General features: G+C 38.7%; 3 protein-coding genes across 4 annotated transcripts; 2 read left to right on the top strand and 1 right to left on the bottom strand.

Annotated features, from left to right (window-relative positions):
• Positions 1–1,758: 1,758 nt before the first annotated feature.
• Positions 1,759–5,826, top strand: LOC306884118 (leucine-rich repeat, immunoglobulin-like domain and transmembrane domain-containing protein 1). The gene is made up of 4 exons (XM_079439806.1): positions 1,759–2,009; positions 2,418–2,878; positions 3,211–3,516; positions 3,691–5,826. The coding sequence occupies exons 1-4, from the start codon at positions 1,888–1,890 to the stop codon at positions 4,731–4,733; spliced, it is 1,932 nt and encodes a 643-aa protein (XP_079295932.1). The 5' UTR covers positions 1,759–1,887; the 3' UTR covers positions 4,734–5,826.
• Positions 5,656–10,750, top strand: LOC306884119 (leucine-rich repeat, immunoglobulin-like domain and transmembrane domain-containing protein 2). The gene is made up of 3 exons (XM_079439807.1): positions 5,656–5,826; positions 6,253–7,028; positions 7,629–10,750. The coding sequence occupies exons 1-3, from the start codon at positions 5,720–5,722 to the stop codon at positions 8,429–8,431; spliced, it is 1,686 nt and encodes a 561-aa protein (XP_079295933.1). The 5' UTR covers positions 5,656–5,719; the 3' UTR covers positions 8,432–10,750.
• On the bottom strand, positions 10,473–22,647 carry LOC306884117 (cadherin-related family member 1a-like). Of its 2 annotated transcripts, none has more exons than XM_079439804.1 (17): positions 22,486–22,647; positions 21,903–21,998; positions 21,440–21,585; positions 21,315–21,365; positions 21,146–21,235; positions 20,892–20,978; positions 20,646–20,765; positions 20,344–20,487; positions 19,546–19,624; positions 19,315–19,415; positions 18,823–19,026; positions 18,123–18,275; positions 17,559–17,723; positions 16,415–16,482; positions 13,246–13,474; positions 12,908–13,162; positions 10,473–11,841 (listed from the first exon to the last, which is right to left on the bottom strand). In XM_079439804.1, the coding sequence occupies exons 1-17, from the start codon at positions 22,544–22,546 to the stop codon at positions 11,293–11,295; spliced, it is 2,598 nt and encodes an 865-aa protein (XP_079295930.1). In that variant the 5' UTR covers positions 22,547–22,647; the 3' UTR covers positions 10,473–11,292. The 2 variants fall into 2 exon arrangements, with proteins under 2 accessions (XP_079295930.1, XP_079295931.1); XM_079439805.1 differs by having other exon boundaries at positions 10,479–12,634; positions 22,486–22,633.
• Positions 22,648–23,000: the final 353 nt, after the last annotated feature.

Consider the following 23,000-nt stretch of genomic DNA (forward strand, 5'->3'; position numbering starts at 1 on the left):
AGAAACATTTAGAATATTTTTAGACAAAATAGCCAATCCAAATTGCATTTATTAAACAGCCCTTTGTTTCCTGATTGCATTATTCATACATGAGTAAAAGCCAAATAATACGGCACAAAGAGTAACACTGATACACTAACCTTCTTTCATCAGGTAAGATTTAATCAGATCTACAATCATCACTGTTTTATCACAAGAAGTCATGTGTATTTCCACATACAGGGCCTTACAATGTATAATTTCTGAGTGAAACATGAAATGGCAAAATTCAAATTTAGGGCTTATCATACCATACATATCCAAGACCCATATTGTTCAGTCAAGTACCTCAGTAAAGATTATGAGGTTATGAAATATAATTTACATGTTTAAAATGCCTATAATCATATGCCCATACAAAATCCTTTTTTTTTTTTTTCCTTCACTCAAACCTCTGTAAAGTAAAATATTTGTTTGGTTTTGCCAGAGCAAATGAGATTAGCTGCCTTACATGACTGTAACAAAACTTTAAGAAAAAGTACATATAGGTACTGAGCTCACTGCAGTTTTAAGCCTTTGAATTCTATATTCTTTATAACTGTGACACATAATTATTCATGAATAATGCATGAATAATGGGGAATGGGGGCCTAATGGTTAGAGAGTTGGACTAGTAATCCAAAGGTTGCGGGTTCGAGTCTCGGTCCAGCAGGGATTGTAGGTGGGGGGGAGTGAATGTCCAGTGCTCTCTCTCCACCCTCAATACCACGACTGAGGTGCCCTTGCTAGGCACCGAACACCCAACTGCTCCCCGGGCGCCGCAGCATAAATGGCTGCCCACTGCTCCGGGTGTGTGTTCACGGTGTGTGTGTGTTCACTGCTGTGTGTGTGCACGTTGGATGGGTTAAATGCAGAGCACGAATTCCGAGTATGGGTCACCATACTTGGCAGTATGTCACTTCACTTCACTCACAAAAAGATCTTTATAATCAGAATCAGAAAGAGCTTTTATTGCCAATTATCATTCCTGCACTTTTCTTGTTTACTGTTTTGAGCTCATGGTGTTAAGATATATATATATATATATATATTTTCTTACATTTCTTACTTCTTGTATCTGTCTATTAAGAACATATTAATAACATAGTATTTATAAACCCTAACAACAGGCTCTTAGGAAGAGATTACATGAAGGAAAATAATTTAAAAATCCTATCGGACACACTCAACGATAGCTGTGCACAAACTTGGATGTCCTTAGTCTGGCAACTCTCATGCTGATGATACATTCTACATTGCACATTAATTATTACAAGGAAGGATCGATACACTAGTTATATATGGCAAATGGAAATATTATTTACAGCATAGAAATAAATATTGTTTTAATTTTTTTTTTTAACAGATGTTGAAACAAATTATTTCAACCCTCCCTGGTCTCCCCTATATATGTTCAGAGCAAAAATACCTAGGCGATAGTGACTGGTACAGCCAGAACAGACCAGCTTCCAAAAGTATCATCAGCTCTTACACAATTTAGAAGTGATGCAACAAATTTCATAGTTTGGCTGTCAGGTACTGTAGAGGATGGTTTGAAAGAGAGCTGGATGGGGGATGGGCATTAAATATTATGACCATTTCAAAACTATTTCCTCCCTATAATTAACAGCTGTATCTCTGTGTAGCCTATCGGATTCCAAGATGCACCCGCATCTAAATGAAAATAACGCGCGTGCTTTCGCTAATCCTCATATGTCCTTTTTATCTGCTGGACTCGTAGCAGTCAGATCACTATGGGACATCGGAGCAGAGCGACGATGACATTCTGGTTATTTTTCCCATGATTGCAAGTGGGTGGTTTTTCATTAAAAGTACGTTCGGCGGTGTTTTGTTGACACGAGTAGCGAAATGTCTCTTATTGTCTTTTTGGGTCTCGTACTGGCATCTGGTGGCTTTCCACTTGCTCGGAGCACCTGTCCTTCCCAATGTAGCTGCTTTTATCATAACCTGAGTGATGGATCCAGAGCCAGGTGAGTTTGTGTTTTATTATGTCAACTGTATTTAATTCATGCAATGCATTTTTCCCCACTTGAAATGAGGTGCACTTGTGCCTTTTTGATTTTTGCATATTCCACATTCATTACATTACATAGGCTACATATTGTACCTACAAATTGAATCTTAGAGTTTTAAAATACGGAAATTTAAATTGTCTATTTTTTTTCAGTCAATTCAATCAAAAAACAAGATCTTTCGTTTTCATTGCGAAATATGGGTACATTTTGACGCAAATATACGACTTGACTTGATTTTTTTTTTTTTTTTACAAGCATTTATACAAGCGTCAGTCAAAGACCACTGGTTTTAAAGATCTGTGTGCGCTTGCTTTCAAATCCCTGATTATCGCTCTTTATTCTTGTTTCTAATGCGTTTTGCAGGAGCGTGATTTGCAACGATCCCGAGATTTCCCTGGTGCCCGCCACTTTCCCATGCGACACCTCGAAACTTCGGATTGAAAAGACTGCCATCAAGAGGATCCCGAGCGAGGCTTTTAGCTACCTCTCTAACTTAGAATTCCTGTGGATGTCTTTTAACGTTTTGTCCTCTCTCAACTCGGACAGTTTTCGGGGTTTGTACAGTTTAGAGGAACTAAGGCTCGATGGAAATTCGCTCACTTCGTTTCCGTGGGAATCCCTCATGGACATGCCCAGTCTGAGGCTACTCGATATACACAACAACCAGCTGTCCTCAGTACCATCTGAGGCTGCTCCCTACATGAAAAATTTAACATACCTGGATTTATCCAGCAATGATCTGCTGACAGTGCCATCTGAGGTCCTCAATACTTGGTTGACCGTCAAACCCATCCAGGGAGCAGAAAGTTCAAAAATGATTCTTGGTAAGTTTTTCCTTTGTCTTCTTTTCTTAATTTAATATATTAAGGTTATTATATATTTTGTATATTTGTATATTTAAGTATTTATATAGATTGCAATCATTTGTGATTATTTGTGATTATTTTCCATTTTTGTTCAGTATATATATATATATATACTGTATATATATAAATACATTTTAAAAATACATAAAATAAAAAAAAATCTCTTAATTTCTTAAGAAAACTTTTAGAGGAAATGCGCTCACAATTATAACTTTTTATTACAATCATAAAGGTTTTCTTAATTTAAGAATTTTGATGTAACTTGCCACTGATCATTTGTTTTGCCCCAGGTCTTCATGACAACCCTTGGTTGTGCGATTGTCGATTATACGACCTGGTCCAGTTCCAAAAGTCTCCCAGTCTGTCGGTGGCTTTCATTGACACAAGGCTCAGGTGTGCAGATCCAGAGAGCCTCTCTGGAGTTCTGTTTAGCGATGCTGAGCTCCGGCGCTGCCAGGGGCCTCGTGTCCACACAGCCGTAGCCCGGGTGAGAAGCGCAATGGGCAACAATGTCTTGCTGCGATGTGGAACCATTGGAGTTCCCATCCCCGAGCTGGCCTGGAGAAGGGCAGATGGGAAGGCACTGAATGGGACAGGTGAGTCAGCACAGTGGCAGGCGGCTAAGCAGCATTAGCCAGTAGTGCTAATGCACAGTGATTACACTGCTGGCGCGGACACAACAATACACTGTGATTACACAATACTAATTAGTTCTTGCATTTTGAGCAAATGTACTCAAGTGTTCTGCCTTTTTCCATAAAATTTTGCAGCTCAACTGGAGAATTCGAAGGAGGGAATCGTTTGGTCTATTTTAAGCGTGCCTGCAGTGTCCTATCGTGACACAGGAAAATACATCTGCAAAGCAACAAATTATGCAGGGAGTGCAGAAGCAGTCATTTCTTTGATCATAAGCGACGCCCCAAAAGCTGAGAATCCGACTGTGGATCCAAAAACCAAAGTGAAGTCCAAGAAGCCCAACCCAATAGTCAAAGCAGCCTATCAAGAAAAACACATCGCCACATATGTTTCCCCAACTCCCAACAATGCGCTACCACTTGGTGCCACCGTGAGCTACACAGGCCCATATCCAGGTATGGAAAGCGACAATGCCGCTAACAGTCGGACGAATACCCAAACGGCCAGTCCCGATGGGTTCCTAGAGACTAACCTGAGCAACCTGGCCGCAAACACATCCTCGCTGCAGCAAGACCCCGACAGGGTTGTGCGCTCTGTGAAAGTGATTGGCGATACAGACTACACTGTGTGTCTGAACTGGAGGGCACCGACCGCCAAGAACACGACCGCTTTTAGCGTCCTCTACGCTGTGTTTGGCGAGAGGGATATGCGCAGAATTAATGTCAGTCCTGGCAATAACCGGATCATCATCGAGGGACTGGTTCCAAAAACCAAATACATCGCCTGCGTGTGCGTCAAGGGACTGATCCCCAAAAAGGAGCAATGTGTAATCTTCTCAACAGATGCAGCAGCAAGCGCTAATGGAACCCAAAAGCTCATTAATGTAGTAGTAATCACGGTTGCCTGCGTGATAGCCGTGCCTCTGACTGTGATCGTGTGCTGCGGGGCACTTAAGAGGAAAATTAAGAAGTTTCTGGGTAAAAAGTCCAAAGACATTCAGGACTCGTATGTTACATTTGAGACTCTGTCTCCCAGCACCAAGGCCAAAGGCTTGGAAGGGGAATATCTCAACAGACTGAATGCAGAGGAGTCCAACAGACTGCTGTCGGCCCGGTCCAGCCTAGACTCGGAGTCCACAGCTAAGATTGAGGGACAGCCCAACGAATACTTCTGCTGACAATATCCCTCAGCCACAATTCCACCACGCAGCCACCACAGTATCCAGGCCCAGCCGCAGTACCTGAGTGCACATAATCTGTACCAGCAGTACATGACTGGCCATCCGTAAAGAATTTTCGGGATACTTTGCATAAGTAACAAAGTGCACAAATTAAGACTTTTATGTTGTTTTGGTAAAGTTGCTCTTTGTTGCTGTGCTTTTGGACTTGGTTCTAAACTAAGCCTTTGGCTGGTGGTGGGGTTGTGGCTGAGCAATCCCAGGAACATGTAGATATGGACTTTTACCCCTTCAGACAGTGCTAGAAGCAACTGATTCAAAGGGAAATGTTCATATGAATTCTTGTTTATTTGTATATGTGGAAAAAATCTATCAATATGTAGTAATACTATTATTATTTAAGGAATTGGGGATTAATTTTTACAGTTTGTTCATACTACACATACTCTTCTAACAAAAATGAGTCTAGTGTAACACTGTAATGGAAACATCAGTTGGGATTTTCATTGGTGTAATTGGAAGTAAGTTTCTTACACAGCAAGTAATACATTGAATTGAACATTACATTTTTGAATAAAAAGATAAAAATAATATTTTCTCATAAGCCATACTCCGATAATCTTTATTTATAACTTTAAAAAGACATTTTTTTTACAGTGTATGCACCAACATTGTCATAATTGTGTATGTGACATTATTTCTGTCTGTTTACCATGTGAAACTTGTGCCACCTGAACCATTCTGAATTTCTGTGTCCCAGGTTGCTTAGTACCCATTTATGCTTCAAAATAAATTTTGTAGATATATTTTAAAAAAGTGTTACATTTACTCTTTTTTTTAACAACATTAGTAGGTCAGACCTACAATTAAGTTCCAATCAGTCTCTCATGGGGTACGTCAAGGATTACTGATAATAGGCTTTGCTCAACTCTACCTGCAGTCATGTCGTGAGCAGACACGGAGCACATGTAACGTAATAGGAGACTATGGATGCCTCGATTATATTTAGTTTGATTGTTTTCTTTCTTTTATTAAGTCATATCAGCTCAGGGTGTTTTCCAGGATGCTCCTGTGGGACTGACCGTTATGGGAGGTTAGTTGCAGCTCCTTTCAGTGCGCACAGTATTAACAGACGTCAGCAGTGGCATTGACCAAAAATGATTGTTGTTGTGTTGAGAACAGGGCTATAGTATATGTGAGAGCTATAGTCTGTAAATGTGAATATATGTATGATTAGAGGAACTTTTTGCCCCTTTTGTTAAAGAACGGAATGTAAGAAATGGGTTATATGTGCTTTTATATTTTATTGTATTTATTTATTTATTTATTAGAATTGCTGTCCTTGATAGTACTGCCATTACTGTCATGCCAAGCAATTTTACAGAGAAAGGGAATAGTCTACCTCTGCTAGACGGCTTGAATTCAGAAACATTTTTGTATTATATTTAATAAATAAAAAATTACGGGTTATCCAACCTTTAAAAAAATGCAATTGAAAGCATGGAATGTTTTTTTCTAGGTCACTCACATGTATGGAAGCGCCATTATCCGGCATTCCTGAGGACATACCGGAAGATTTAACTAAAATCCGAATAGAGAAATCACTGCTAAGTGAGCTACCAAAGGCAGCGTTTTCGCATGTTAAGTTACTAAAGCATCTCTGGCTGAACTTCAATGACATCGCCATCATAAATCTCAAAAGTCTGGAAGGTTTGGGAAACTTGACGGAGCTCCGGTTGCAGGGTAACAAACTGCGTTCAGTACCATGGACAGCGTTTGAGGAAACCCCCAACCTCAAGATCCTGGACCTGAAGCATAACCGCATCGACGCCCTCCCGGAACACGCGCTAAAGTTTCTACCAGGCCTGACCTACTTAGATCTGTCCTCTAATCAACTCTCCGTCATTTCTAAAGAGGTCTTCCTGAACTGGCCTCTCTATCACACAGAAAACAAGCACGAGCGACCTACAGCGTCCAGCGTCGTTCTGGCGCTTCACGACAACCCGTGGCTGTGCGACTGTCGCCTGGGAGGCTTCATTGAGTTCATCAAATCGCTGAGTCCACCGTTCATTCTAATGAACTCATATTTGACATGCTCTAGTCCCGAATTCAAGGCAGGGAAATTTTTCCACGAGGTCGATCTAAAGACGTGTGTGAAGCCTGAGGTCAGCGCCCCAGACACCAACATCACGGCGCCTTTAGGAGGGAACCTCACGCTAACATGCTTTGCCACGGCCAGACCTGAACCTGCTGTTCGGTGGATATATGGTCTTAAGATACTAAGAGGATTTCGTGGTAAGAGATATTCCCGTAAAACATGTTTACATACGTTTATCTTCACTTAATTAGATATCTTTATTTAAAAATTAGGTGCTAAACCCTCAATTAGTGCACACAGATATTATTATACTTGCAAATGGTGTAAAAACACCACCTTTTGTATGCTACACAATTGCATATCTTTAAACCTAATCTTCTTACACAATTCAGTTTATATAAAATATAAACATATTTATGTTCTTTTAAGTTCCTAAAAATCACTCAAAAGAGTGTATCAAAAAAGTTTTCGGTAGCAAAATAATAAACGAAAAATTGGTGTAAATTCAAACCGTATTGTGACACTGTGAGAGATGTAGTAATTGATACATATTTATTTTTAATAAATAATATAATATATAAATTTTTATATTAAAATATTAACACACATTATATATATATATATATATATATAAATAATAATACTCAAATACATTTTTTAAAATAAATTATGAATATATTTTGTATCTAATAAAATTTATACTCTAAATTTCTTTATAATAATAATAATTATACATTATTTTTTGCTGGTGTTGTTAAACTGTCCTTAGTTTCAAAAACTGTTTATTGTGTGTTCAGAGATACAGAGCCGTGTAGATGAAGACACTATCAAGTCTCAGCTGATCATTCCTTCGCTCCATCCGGCCGATCGAGGGCTCTACACCTGCACTGCCAACAACTTCATCGGCAATTCCTCCATCAGTGTTTTACTGGATGTGAAGTCTCCGGAAGGCTCAGTGTCTCATTCCTTAGCCTTCCCTGCTGCCATCGCTGAGGAAAATGTTTACATCGATATCCGTATTGCCAAGCAGACAGTCTATGGCATCACAATCGAGTGGCATGCTGTGACAGACAATCCAGCTGAAACCTGGTTCACTATCCATTTTGGCCGATATGACATTCTCAAGAAGGAGCAGATATATATTGGGCCAGGTATCAACACATACTCTGTCACAGACCTGCTACCAGCCACTAAATATGAAATCTGTGTTACTCTAAAAAACCAGGCTCCTCGGAATGGCCAGTGCATTGTATTTGTGACAGGCAGTGATTTCAATGAGATGGAACAGAGAGAGAAGCTCATTCATATTGTCATCATTGTACTTGCCATGGTGATCGCTGTGCCCGCGGGAATGTACGCCTGCACCACCGATGCCAAGTTCAACTGCTTTGAGCGTTGCATGGAGATGTGGAGAAACAGGAGACAATCGGAAAGCTCTCACACATCTGATGAGAGACATGGCACATTTGACAGTCTCCAAGCTGCCAGTGATGAGGGCCTCTGCAAGGAGTCCAGCAAAGAGCAGAAAGCTAGGCGAAGGTCTGCTGAGAAGATACAGAAACCAAAGAATGAACGAAGACCAACAGCTGAACTTTACTGACACCACCCTCTCAAAGACAGCTTTGGACTCATTAATACCCATGAAAGGATTCAGGCAAGCCTCCATATTAATTACATTGTGACATTTATCCAGCTTGAGTGGAGATCCGAGTAAAGTTAATATGCTTATTATGGATGCCACAATCTTCAGAAGAGAGTCTCAACTGGTCATGAACTCATGGATCAGCTGCTGCTGGACAGGATTTTCCAAACAAACATAAAATCCACAGAATCCACTGAATCTCTAGTACAATTATAATCAGAAGAGAAATGCACTTTGACAACTTGTGACAATTAGTAGTGCTCAAAACATAGAAAACATTCATAATACAACTACTGTACATAAAATTTATTTTTATCAGTTTATTATATGATATGATATTTTTAATCTAAATTAATTATTTTAGGTTGAGGTGCACTTATATGATTGTTAGTGGCATATTTTATGTAACAGATTTATTTTAATGCACATGATACAAACACAGAAGTACAAAAGCAGATTAGGATTTTTTATGCCTCTTCTATATCATGTCAATCCAACAGTGGACCCAATACTTATCTTTTAAAATAGACACAGGCGTCAGCAAGCAAGCACATTGACGAACAAATGAAAATGTGAATACACTGACCTTTAAAGGAACTGAAACTGACTTTAATTTGAACACAACTCTAAGTTGCTGTTTTGGAAAATAAATGAAGTAAATATTGTTTTATAAGACATATTTTTCTCCTAAGTATTATACTTTGTTTCTTTTAAAAAAATGAGCGATAGGTGCAATATTTGTCTGTCAGTAAAGGTATAAAAGTATATTTATGAACTTGTGTTTCTGTAGTTGATTTTGAGATATGAATATAAATGTATATCACACATACGTAATGTATGATAGATTGTGGACAGTGCAATTGAAGGCTTTAAATTTAATTCAAGAGATTTGTGAAGATGCATGAAATAACTATCAGGCCGAAGGTTTAGCGCTGCTGAAGTGTGCCATTCTGCACCAATCCAGGCTTGTTGACAGTTACTCTTTGTTTTTTCCGTTGTGGTGCTGCTAAACCAGGATTAAACCATACAGTACGTGACCAATCATGACCAGTCATCAGACTCGCTACGTCACTAAAGCAGAGCACAGTTCTCTACATACGGTATACTTATAGCCAGAAACGGTATACTTATGCTCAGAAATCTGTCTGTGGAACTTTTTGTAAATGGTTCTAATGGATATGCTTTTGGTACTGGAAGAGCGCTAAAAGAAAACAGATCTTTGTTATGTATTTCAGTGTTAAACTTTGAGTGTTCAGACTTTACATCACTTTACAGGTCTCTGTGACCTTAACCAGAGGACTCCAAAATCAACTAGTCAAAATGTAAGCATCTTGGTTTGAATGTTCTGTTTTTCTTTTATCCTAGTCCATCAGCGCACTTTGCAAGTTTGTAATCCTCTCTAAAAAACACAGTAATCCTACTTGCTTCCTACAGGGTATAATTCCATGTCATTTGTGCTTTTACCCCCAGTGCTGCTTTTACTATCTGAAAACAGACTTTCCTCATCACAGCAGTTTTGTCTCATGTGAGTCATAAACGTTTTCAGTGATGAATAGCACACACGTAAAAAACTCACAGTGCATGTGTGTCTTTAAATGTATAAACACATGTTTAGAGATTTAGGAAAGCCAGAGAAAGACAACTCATAATTCATCTTCTAAATATTAAAGTCGCCAAATCTGAAAATGTTAAGCCCCAAAAGAACAAGCACGTGCTAAAATAGCAAAATCACAGCTGCACATGGTAAGTTTCTGAAATATTTGAGTCTCATTACTCATAAAAAAAGTATTTGTAAAATTTAGGGCACCAACTGCAGTTACTGCACCATCAGCCCATATGACAAAATGCGGCATTAAAGTAAAATATAATTGCTCTCAATCCTATATTACACTGAAGAAAATGCAACAGACACAAACCCGTAAGATGACATTCAAAGCAGTGTCATATCACAGGTCCCCCTTAAAAATGTGCTATGCTACAAATAAATACAAATGAAAACACATTTGAATTAAATATCAATTTATTTACAAAAGGTTGAATATAAACAGATCACTTCAACAATTATTTGAAATTTAATAATGAACTGCATGAACACTGACAAGGTGAATTAAATTGATGAAACATTGCACAAATTGATAACATACCACTGGTTTTCCTCACTGAAGGACAGGAAGATAACTATTTACTCAAATCATTATAGAATATTGTGACTGCTTGTGATTTTCAGGGGTCCATCAGTCAAAATTATTTATCAAATAAACCAGCAAATTAATATTCAGAATTTGGCATTGTAAGTGTTTGTTCAAGGTCCAAAAGATATTATATGAGACCCAGAATGCATTTATTTACTAGCCTCCTCGACACTATTGTATTTAAAAAAAAAAAAAAAAAAAAATATTCCCTTTTAAAAAGCCATATAGTGAGTACTACATGATTTTGAAGAATGAAAACTCACACTCCTTGCCAGTTATCCACAGTTCAAAAAAAAAAAAAATGTCATAGAAAGAGTAAACATTAACCAATTATTCTCCATCCAGAAGAGGGCAGTACACAGAGTCCTAGTATTAACAGGGTGTTAGTCTTGGCTAGTGACACTTTCCCTCATTTCCAGTAGGTTCAACCTGCAATCCCAGCTAAACTCTTCACGCATTAGAAAAGATACTGTACATTAAGAAGCTTCCAGAGCTGGCCTGCTGAGATCATGTCCTTGCTCAAATCTTGCCTGAAATCTCCTTCAGTCAGAAGACACATGACGTAGAATTGGCTGAGGGACACGTCTTCTCTCCACTGAACACTGATATTTATATACATGCATTTCATCAGTATCGGTTTGCCATGTTTTTCTGCTCCAGTCTAAGTTTGAGTTCAGAAACCAGTGCTGTGTTGACAGGATTGTCTTTACTCCTATGAGATCTTTTCTTTGTCTTGGAGGCCACTGAGGCAGAAACTGTAGGTACCGTCCACTCCCGGTCACTGTGTCTATAGTGACTTGGCAACGGCGGGGGCATGAAGGGGGCGTTAGGAGGCGACGGAGGGGCTCGATGAGAACATCCTTTGACATTATTGTTGCAGCTGATATTGTCTGCTGTAGGGATCTCCAGATCCTCATTTCTAAACTTACCGCTGCAACATTCCTCTCTGAACGGTTGCTGGAAGTCGTCTTGTCTCCGGGGTTTACGCTTCCTTCGTATGATGCGACGGGAGGGTAGGATCTTGTTGGACTTGACATTTCTCACGTATATAACAGTAGAGATGAAGACTGTCACAAAAACCATGATTATAATGACACTACTGACCAAGCCTAGGAATTGCATGGGATTTTCCCTACTTTTCAATAAAAAGGACGTCAAAGGTCCCTTGAGTTGAGTCTGTAAAAGAGCACAAAGAGAAATCAAGTCCATAGGACTCAAGGATGATGTACTGTAGGCTTCTCACTGTTTGGTCAGAGATATATGATAAAAGTGAGGCAAATAAACATCTCAACTCCCAGAGAGGCCAACAGTAGTCAACACGGAATACTTGCGACAAATGTATGTAGAGTCAGTATACTGTATGGGTTAGAAAGCACTGCATGGCATCTCAAAAGCTGAGAACAGATTGATAACAATTGATTTGGTGGAAAATAATTTGACGATTTATAAGTTCTGTTAAAGACTAAATGGATTTGAATGTTAAAACAGAGTCTGGTTGCATAGTAAGACAAGATCAGAAGGGTTGAATGAGGCACCAGAATTACGACCATGCAGCCTCATTTTTATCATCTCAAAAATATCTACTGTATGATGAAGACTGAACGGATAAATGGGCTATTGTTTGGAGTCACATAAGAGCAAAATAAAAGCTATTAACTGTGCTCGTGTACTCTTTTACAGACTTTTTACTTGCCTTTAACAGTAAAATCATGTAAGGATGGAACAAAAAAAGAAGAATGCTAAGAGTTGGCGACGGTGTCAAAGTGTCTGATGGTCAGGGCCTCCTAATAATCTTTCTGATCTTGCCCCTTGGCTGGACCCGGGACTTTTTCACAGATTTCCAAAAAATTATGGTGGATATGAAAATGGTCAGACAGATGGCGAGGACTACAGTGCTCAAACAAATCCCGAAAACAGTCCAGGGCCGAGTTCTCAGACTCAAGAAGTATGAAATCATTCTGGATTTGATCTGTAAAGCACAGAATAACACAAAACTTATACTAGATTTGATATGAAGTTTGCTTACAATACAGCATGATTCAGTTGTATTTTTCTTGTATGCATTTAAGAGATATGTTTATATTCTGATAGCTTTTCTGGTTTTCATGTGCAATTACGTGACTGTCAAAATGCATAATGAGAAGGTCTCTTGAGTTGTTTTGAATGGTAACCACATTTTCTTATATACAATAAATACTTTCATATTTTAAATTAATAGGATTCTCAGATAAAAAGCACTTACCGCTTCTGTGATGTCAATCTTTACCACCGTGGTGGTGCTGAAAGATGGTGAACCTCTGTCTTTGGCCTGAACAACCACGGACCAGGTATAGTCTTTGTGATTGCTGATATTCTGGACTATATCCATGGACTTTATGTACGGCTTCAGCTTTATTTCTCCTGTGTCTGCATCAATGTCAAATATGTCATCTGGGTCAGACTTCATGATAGAGTATTCAATGACATTATTGGGCTCTTCTGCATCTTCATCAATCGCCTACAAATAATAAAACACGGTCAATTTTCAAGTGTTCTATTAGAAGAACAAACAGAACATACAATACAACAAATATAGCTAACCTCTATTTTCACTGGTGCACCAATCAACATTGTCTTCTCTAGAGAGTTTTCATTGAATGCTGGTGAATGGTCATTGAGGTCCATAATGGTGACAAAGACTTCTGCAAGGCTGTATTTTCCGTCAGTGTCTTCGGCTTTCACATAAAAGTTATACTTGGATTTGACCTCAGCATCCAGACTGGCCCAGGGCTGAGTGTAGATGATTCCAGAATCAGGCTGAATGAAAAACCTGCGGAAAAATAAAAAACAGGAAATGAGATGTTCTATAGGGGAAACCGGGATTACACAGAGCTTGTTGTTCAGGGAGATGTTAACATGATTTAAAGCTTTCAGAACACAATCTAAATGAGTCACTGGTACCCTCTCTATTTGAAAACTGTTATTTATACTTATTGTCAAATTGTCAATACACTACTGTTCAAAAGTTTATAGTTGGTAAGATTTTTTTTGAGTTTGAAAGGCTGAATTTATTTGATCAAAAAGTACAGTAAAACTACTTTGGTGAAAATTTTAAACAGCTATTTCCTATATAAATATATTTTAAAATGTAATTTATTCTTGCGATGTCAATGCTGAATTTTCAGCATCTATTACTTCAGTCTTCAGCATCACATGATCCTTCAGAAATCATTCTAATATGCTGATTTGGTACTCAAGAGACATTTCTTATTATCAGAGTTGTAAAAATCTGAATTTATTTTAATTTTAGAGTGAGTGAAAGGGTGAGTGAAAGAGTGAGTGAAAGAGTGAGTGAGTGAGTGAGTGAGTGAGTGAGTGAAAGAGTCAGTGAATGGGTGAGTGAAAGAGTGAGTGAGTGAGTGAGTGAATGGGTGAGTGAAAGAGTGAGTGAATGGGTGAGTGCATGAGTGAGTGAAAGGGTGAGTGAAAGAGAGTGAGTGAGTGAAAGAGTCAGTGAATGGGTGAGTGAAAGAGTGAGTGAGTGAGTGAGTGAGTGAATGGGTGAGTGAATGGGTGAGTGAATGAGTGAGTGAAAGAGTGAGTGAGTGAGTGAGTGAGTGAAAGAGTCAGTGAATGGGTGAGTGAAAGAGTGAGTGAGTGAGTGAGTGAGTGAATGGGTGAGTGAAAGAGTGAGTGAATGGGTGAGTGCATGAGTGAGTGAAAGGGTGAGTGAAAGAGAGTGAGTGAGTGAAAGAGTCAGTGAATGGGTGAGTGAAAGAGTGAGTGAGTGAGTGAGTAAATGGGTGAGTGAATGGGTGAGTGAATGAGTGAGTGAAAGGGTGAGTGAAAGAGTGAGTGAAAGGGTGAGTGAGTGAGTGAGTGAAAGAGTCAGTGAATGGGTGAGTGAAAGAGTGAGTGAGTGAGTGAGTGAGTGAGTGAGTGAATGGGTGAGTGAAAGAGTGAGTGAATGGGTGAGTGCATGAGTGAGTGAAAGGGTGAGTGAAAGAGAGTGAGTGAGTGAAAGAGTCAGTGAATGGGTGAGTGAAAGAGTGAGTGAGTGAGTGAAAGAGTCAGTGAATGGGTGAGTGAAAGAGTGAGTGAGTGAGTGAGTGAGTGAATGGGTGAGTGAATGGGTGAGTGAATGAGTGAGTGAAAGGGTGAGTGAAAGAGTGAGTGAAAGTGAGTGAGTGAGTGAAAGAGTCAGTGAATGGGTGAGTGAAAGAGTGAGTGAATGGGTGAGTGAATGAGTGAGTGAAAGGGTGAGTGAAAGTGAGTGAGTGAGTGAAAGAGTCAGTGAATGGGTGAGTGAAAGAGTGAGTGAGTGAATGAGTGAAAGAGTGAGTGAATGAATGAGAATGAATGAGTGAAAGAGTGAGTGAGTGAGTGAATGAGTGAGTGATTGAATGAGTGAGTGAATGAGCTAGTGAATGAGTGAAAGAGTGAATGAATTAATGAATGAGAGTGAATGAGTGAAAAAGTGAGTGAGTGAGTGAGTGAGTGAGAGAGTCAATGAGTGAGTTGAATGAGTGAATGAATGAATAGAATATAGAATAGAATTGAATTTTACTGACCCCAAACAACAATGCTCTGTTTCACCAGCCCAACACAGCAATGATGGCAACTAATATTAGCTTAGACAACAGTAGCTTGGGCTATCTATTTGTCAAAACAATAAAAGATGGAGGAGTTTTTGGAAAATCTGTCTCGTTTCAGTTTTTTATAATTTTCATATTTAATTCTTTTGGTGCTGAAAAGATATGCTGCACCTTTAAGTGAGGCTGTTACATGAGCAGGAGAGCAGTCTATTTCCTGCCCAAATCCCATTAGTGGATTAACCAAGATGGAGGGCCAGTTACCTCTTTGTTTGCAGTGCTTCAGAAATTCAGTTTTGTTGTTCTACTACTGATTCTGTAAAGATAATTGTTGGTGTCATTTGCTGAAGCATGCTGTTCATTTGATATTACATAAATACTGAATATGACATAAAATATGTTGAAAGAAACTGGAATGAATAGAAGGCAGCATGCTGAAAGTTTAGAGTTGTTGTCAGTTAAATAAAATGAAACACAAGCTGGTAACAGACTGTGTGGTCTGTCTGGCAGAAACAAACAGAAAAGATCCCACGCTCACTCAGTCTTTCCACTGAGAGAGTTAAGACATTTAAGATTTCAAGACATTAAAATCACACAGCAGGAGAAAGATTTAACATGCCTGTTGTGCCAACAAACCATCATTTATACATTCATATGGTTTGTATTTATGTGTTTATGCTCTATAAAATAAGAAGAAAGCTGCTATCAGATATTATGAATCTGTCTCTGGGTTTAGGAAGCTTGAGATGGATTTATTAAATTAGGAGCCTAGAACAGCGGGAGGACTGAACCCTGTTTCAAGACGGCAAGACTATGTTAACTATTTGTGCAGCGACTTTGGAATCTAATAAAATAAAATAAAATTGAATCCTCTTGAGTACAGCAAGTCTTACAACAACATGAAAAGTTATTGGAAGTTGAATTCTGTCTAGCTTTAGTATCTGTAGGCTGTGTGTGATGAATTGGAGTGAGCTTACATCCCTCCTGTTCTCCCACTCACTAAATAGTAAGTGTTTTGGCATTAATGATGTTGCATAAGCAACTGTTTTTTCATGTGGCTTATTCCATTCAACTGGCGTTGAATCAGTAGGATCTCTACAGCACTCCAGGCTTAAAAAGACCACACACACTCTCAAAACAAAAGGGAAATAAACATGCAAGGGGGGCAGGGTACTCACAGGTCCGCTCCTGAGCCATAGATGGAGTATTTGACCACACCCCAAAGACCAGAATCAGGATCTGTGGCCTGCAGAGAGCATAAGGAGAAAATGTCATCCACTGGCATCTGTCATATAACTGTAATGCCAACATCTACGTAACTGAACAGATGACATTTTGAGCCAAAAGGCTGAACATTAGGGGCGATGTGGGATTTGTTAATCAGACTACATCATTATTTGCCTTGTACTCATGGTTGAAGCATGTTCTTATGTCCAAGGTCAAAATCCGTCAGGTCATTTAACAGATTGTAGTCCGGAAAGAGGCTAACCCCCATGTGGCAAGTGCCTGTTTACACAGGGTGATTGTGGGAAGTCGTGGCCTAATGGTTAGAAAGTCAGACTCGTAATCCAAAGGTTGCGGTTTCGAGTCTCGGGCCGGCAGGGATTGTAGGTGGGGGAGTGAATGTACAGCGCTCTCTCCACCCTCAATACCACGACTGAGGTGCCCTTGAGCAAGGCACTGAAACCCCAACTGCTCCCCGGGCGCTGCAGCATAAATGGCTGCCCACTGCTCCGGGTGTGTGTTCACGGTGTGTGTGTGTGTTCACTGCTGTGTGTGTGTGTGTGCACGTTGGAGGGGTTAAATGCAGAGCACGAATTCTGAGTATACTTGGCCGTATGTCACTTCACTTTCACGTTCACTTTCACTTTTTTATCTCAATAGGGTTCAATCTCTCTATCCACTGATGAAAGGTGGAGTGCCAGATGTTTGGGCCCTGATATGACAGAGATGAGTTTAGCATCATACCTGCATACTGGTTAGATGTGAAGAAAAAGAGATGTGACGTTATTGTCACCTGAATGCTATAAAGATATGACCACATCATGATATTTTTGTCTATTAAAGCTCAAATCTGGGGCTTTAGTGTTACACAACTGAATGAAAATGATAGCCATCTGGCAGCTTACTACGTAATAGACTGTTTACCAAGCATTCACATACTGAGCATGAGTTTGGATTCTGATCCAACCCTTCAAATGCTATATTTAGATTAATAATGCGTATAATGTGTCTTTTTTCCGCAACAGAGAACAGTCTGGAGAGGATGACAAACATGTTAATCTTTTTGTGCTTATAATGTCTAGAGTGTTCTGTACTCACTGTCACAGACACAACACTGGATCCTCCGGGTGAATTTTCTGGAATCCGGGCGATGTAGAAATCAGAGGAGAATTTGGGAGCATTATCATTGGTGTCTAGCAGATGAATGATTATGTCTGCCGTGGCACTGAATCTCTCAGGGGTGTCAATCTCTACAGCGAGGAGCTGCAAACAATGAGCATAATATATTTCTGCAACTGGTAACATATCATTGAACACTGATTAATACTTGTGTTGGGTCATTCTCAGGCCATTTGTGTCATATTTGCGTCCCTATACATGATTAAGGAAATTATTTTGATTTAATTTCGGCAAACTTCAGTTATCATTTAATGCCAATTTTCATGTTCATATTGCCATGACATTTTAACAAAAAACATAAGATGTATATGCAGAAGATTTCTAAGACCCTATGAAATTCTGCATTTTATTGCACTTTAAAGTCAATTAAATCATAAAATCCACTGTTTTCTTGAAACATGCATTACATGTGTTGCATTACATAGCATATACAACACATTTGTTGGTCCATGTACTCAGGATTCTATTCAAAATTCTATTTACCTTAAATGTCAGGAATTGTGATTTCTCAAAATCCATTGCAGAAGAATCCTCTACCAGGACAGTGACTTGGGCTTCATTCAGGACGGTTTGAGGGACTACTCGTAACATGCGGCCTGGGCCCACCAGTCTGAGGTGAAATTTTGCATTTGATCCCTGAAAACGTACAGCATAAACACAAAACTCTCATGCAGGGCTAATATAGAGAACTATTAAGAATACTGAGTTGGCATGAGTCAAACTATTTTAAATGAATGGCAAACAATAATGATCAGGAGGATAACATCATCATTTCGGCAGTTGCGCTCACCCATGTGATCTTATTGTGTGGAATGAATTCTGCATTCCAATGAGACTAAATGCTGAATAACTAAAATTATTGCATAATATGACAAAAGCTTAAAAGAGATCAACTGCTTGTCTGGGTGCCATCCTGTAATTTATGTAACATAAATGGTAATGTTTATTATAACTGAACCCTGCTCATGGAAGTAATACAATAAAATAATGGTGCCTTGTTGATTTTTAAATAATGGTTGATCTGTACTACAAAATTACTGCAACTCAATTCAAGCTTTTATTAAATTCTTTTAAAGCAAGGAACAGATAGTCAGATTTTCTTTCTAATGTTTATAAATCTGCATGCACTAATTTGAGCTATGACAAGCCTGTAACCTACTGCTGAAAAAAAAATGCTACACACCTGGTCGGAGTCATTGACTGTAATTTTCAAGCCCCTCAGGAACTCTCCCTCTGGAGGATGTTCATACATAGTTAACTCAAACACGTTCTGTGGTCCATTTTCTCCAAAGAATGCGGGTGGATGGTTGTTCAGATCCACTACCCGAATGGTCACTGTGGTGACTGCAAAGTCCAAGTGTTTTCCTTCTGGAGCGACCTCTGAAGCCTGGGAAAGAAAGACATTGTTAATTATTTATAACTAATACTTAATTCATTAATACTAACTTACAGTTTCAAAAAGCCATGTTATATGGATTGGCTTGACATACTCTTGTAATGAGGATGCACACGTTTTAGATAGCTACAGTAAATAGCATGGACAGAGATAGATTTTAGTAATTGGCTTATTCCTAAAACTGTCTTACGCTCTGTCTCAAGTCAGAGATCAGGAGGGCAGCAATGTCTAGTAACCAAACATCTGATGCCAGATGAAAACAGAAGCTGAAGATTTTACCTTGACTTTAATGTTAAAGATTTCTCTCCTCAGTTCTGCGGGGTACACCTTCAGAGTAATACATCCACTGGTTTTATTGATGGCAAAAACCCCATCTGTTCCTGAATAAATTGATTGAGAATTTTTTGTTTTGACAAATGGTGTGGAATTGAAACATCGTAAAGAAATTCCTTTCCAGCCATCAATGATGTGAAAAACAAATGCATTTTCACATAATCCAATAATACATACCAGATTCTATTGAATATATGATTGGATTTGGATTATCCATGTCTCCATCTTTGGCAAAAACTGTAAATATCTCAGATCCCTGTAGACAGAATTAGATCTTAAGGAGCAGTAAAGTTTGCATAGTTTGATTTTTGGTAAAACCTGAATCTGAGAAAGCTTTGCATTTGCTCAAAAAGTGACAAGGTTACATTAGCAAATAGTTAAGAAGAAGATATTTAAATGTATTCTAGAAAACATCTGTAATTGTTCTTGATATTTGGTAGGGGATAAGCTATCCTGTCCTTACAGCATGTGTGCAATAGCTCAGTATAGTCTTTTTCAGCTGATTTAAGCTGCATGCTGCTCAGACAGAATGAGACATCTGTGTAGCTCCACAAATATTTTAGCAGGTTCAAACTACAATGTGGACAACCTTTATGTCTACTTTTATCCAGCAAGAATTGATCAAAACTGACAGTAAATACACTTATAATGTTACAAAAGATTTCTATTTCAAATAAACGCTGTTCAAACATTGATAACAACAATACATGTTTCTTAAGCACCAAATCAGCATATTAGAATGATTTGTCAAGACTGGAGTAATGGCTGCTTAAAATTCAGCTTTGCATAACAAGATTAAATTACATTTTAAAATCTATTAAAATAGAAAAGTTATATAAACTTGTACTAATATTTCACAATATTCCTGTTTTTACTGTATTTGTAAATGACACATACATAAACATTTATGCTTAAGTAGCCGATTGACTTCAATCACGTTAAATCATTCTGAAGTGTGTTACGATGGATACTCACAGGCGAGGAGACCTCATAGACATAACCAAAGTAAGGAGTCCCAACAAACACAGGGGGAGTGTCTTGAGTGTCAATCACATTTATTGTCAAAGTGGCAGATGATGACATCACTTGTTGCTTGCCCTTGTAAATGCCACCTCCATCCTGAAAACAAAAGTTAGTGTTATTTTCATATTTCATTAGGAGGCAAGAAATAATAATAGCCTAAGCATTAAAATGAAGATCAGTTGGAAATGTGCGCTGGAAATGAAAAACTAAGCTTGAACCGGTAAAGCAAGGACAACAAAATCACGCTGTCTCACCTTTGCCACCACAGTGATGAAATGTGTGCGGGATTTCTCATAATCGAGGGTTTCACCTGGTTTTATCCGCAGCACGCCACTATGGTGGTCAATGGCAAATTTTGTGCTCGGTTCACTGCTCTGGATTTAAGAACAAACAGAGATTCTAATGAAACTCTGCATAAGGGATGGAAAAGAAAAAAGATACACTCTGCTTTCATGACCTTTAGTTCAGATTTGATCTCTCAACTGGATGCCAGAAGTTACCTGGAGGAAGTAAGTGACTGATCCCCCTGAGCCGTTGTCTCTGTCCACTGCCTGCACTTTGTAGATGCTACTCCCAGATGTAGAGTTCTGTGCACACACACATATACCGTTTTCAAACAAGCCTGTTTATACAGATCACATTCAAATCAAAACCATTTTTGATGGCCAAGTAGTTTCAAAAACATATTTAATGGAACCTAAATGATGTAATAAAGTATAATAAAAAAAAACAAACAAGAGACATAATTCCTCACCTCTGGCACATCTACAATCGAAGGCATGCTCTGAAACTGCGGTCTCTCATCATTGGCATCCGTGACAAAAACTGAAACCTTTTCAGCTACCTGGCATCACACAAGAGCATCAGAAAGATCTCTACAACACTCATACACCGGATAAGACTCATAAATCAACAATGCTTACTTTATTAAGGCCATCTGAGATACTGACAAAGACTTCAATCTCATCTTGTGCCTGTGAAAAAAAAAGATGTAGCATCACTGTAGTATTCTCAGCACATTTAAAATGTTACACGTTTTGAAATTTACCTCTCTGTCGAGTTCCTCTATTAGAGTTACTGTTCCAGATTTGGGATGAACATGAAAATATTCTTTGGATCCAGGTTCAAAGGTCATTCCATACTTTACCAGCTGGCCTTCTGGGTCGGTTCCATTAAGAACATATATCTGTGTTCCTGTAATTTACATTTGTAAGTAGTTATTTCTGTGCTTTTATAAATCACACCAGTCAAAACCACCTTTACAGCAGTGGTTCTCAATTAGGGCCTGGGGTCCCACAAGGGGGTCTCAAGAAGATGTCAAATATTCTAAAATAACCTTAAACTATTGGATGGTTATTGGGCCTTTGAAAATACCACAATCAACAACCAAAGTCAAAGACACATGGTCTTTGTAAACCAGCAGTCGCCATGTTAATACCGTTTACACCTAGCCAGAGTGACATCAACAGGTGATATTATTATAATCAGATGATACAAAAATGTTACCATACCTTTTGGCGTATCCTCTGAGAGATTTAACAGTGCCATATTACCGTTGTTACTGTTAGGCCCATTGTCATAGAAATAGGGAGCGTAGTCCGTCTGTGCTGTAAACAACAACGAGATATCACAATAAAATACCACAATTAACATAACCAGATTTACAAGTACAAGACATCATGTGCCTACAACAACTGTACCTATCACAATATTTGTCATTTTTCTGACACAAGGTTGAACACACATGGCATAATGTAATAATACTAATGACCGTCTCTATCTACTTGGATTACAGGTGTCTTACGTCATAAATGCTTCAATAGCCGCTGGTTTATCAAAGGTATTTCACTATATAAATTAATTTGTGAAATGAATTTGTATCTAAATTTAGATTTAGAGAGATTTTTCTTTCAGGGAAGTCTCTGTTTGCTCACCTCCTACTGTCAATCAGAAATAAAGGTGATGCAAATGAGACAGAAAGACCAAAGATGATTATTTCAAGATTATATACATTAGTCAACAGTGTAATACAATCAAGTAAAGGAATGTTTAATCGCCTGAGCCACATCAGGCGATTAAATGATGAATACATACCAAAGCAGAAATGTGCTAGCAGAAGAACTGATGAAAACTGGATTTCCATATCATTCTTCATCCTAATAAAGCAAAGCAGTTACAGCAGGCCAGACAGCGCACTAGTGAAGACAGCTACGGCAGTGCTCTCAGAGATACTTCTGAGGGTGTTTATTTCAGATTGAGGAGAGCTAAAGCAGGTGCTAAGAGCCTAATCCAATGAAACGCCTTAACCCTTGAACACATTTTTAGAAGCCCATCTTTGCAGCACGGCAACTAATGGCCACTAGAGGGGTTCATGAGTAGCACACCTGACCTGATATGACAGGTTAGAGAGTCTTCTTAGTTGTAGTATTACTGAAATCCCACATTCAGAATGCTGGAGGTCTGTCACCAAGGAACAATCACCAATGAATACTGAAGAAATATAATGAAAATAGTCACTCATGATCTTTTTGTGAATGAATGAACACATAAATAAATAAATAAATAGCGCATTTGTAAGCATTCATCAGACATTTTACAGGCCTTTTAAC

The sequence above is a fragment of the Barbus barbus genome, assembly GCF_936440315.1.
Source record: "Barbus barbus genome assembly, chromosome: 18".
Taxonomy (NCBI): Eukaryota; Metazoa; Chordata; class Actinopteri; order Cypriniformes; family Cyprinidae; genus Barbus; species Barbus barbus.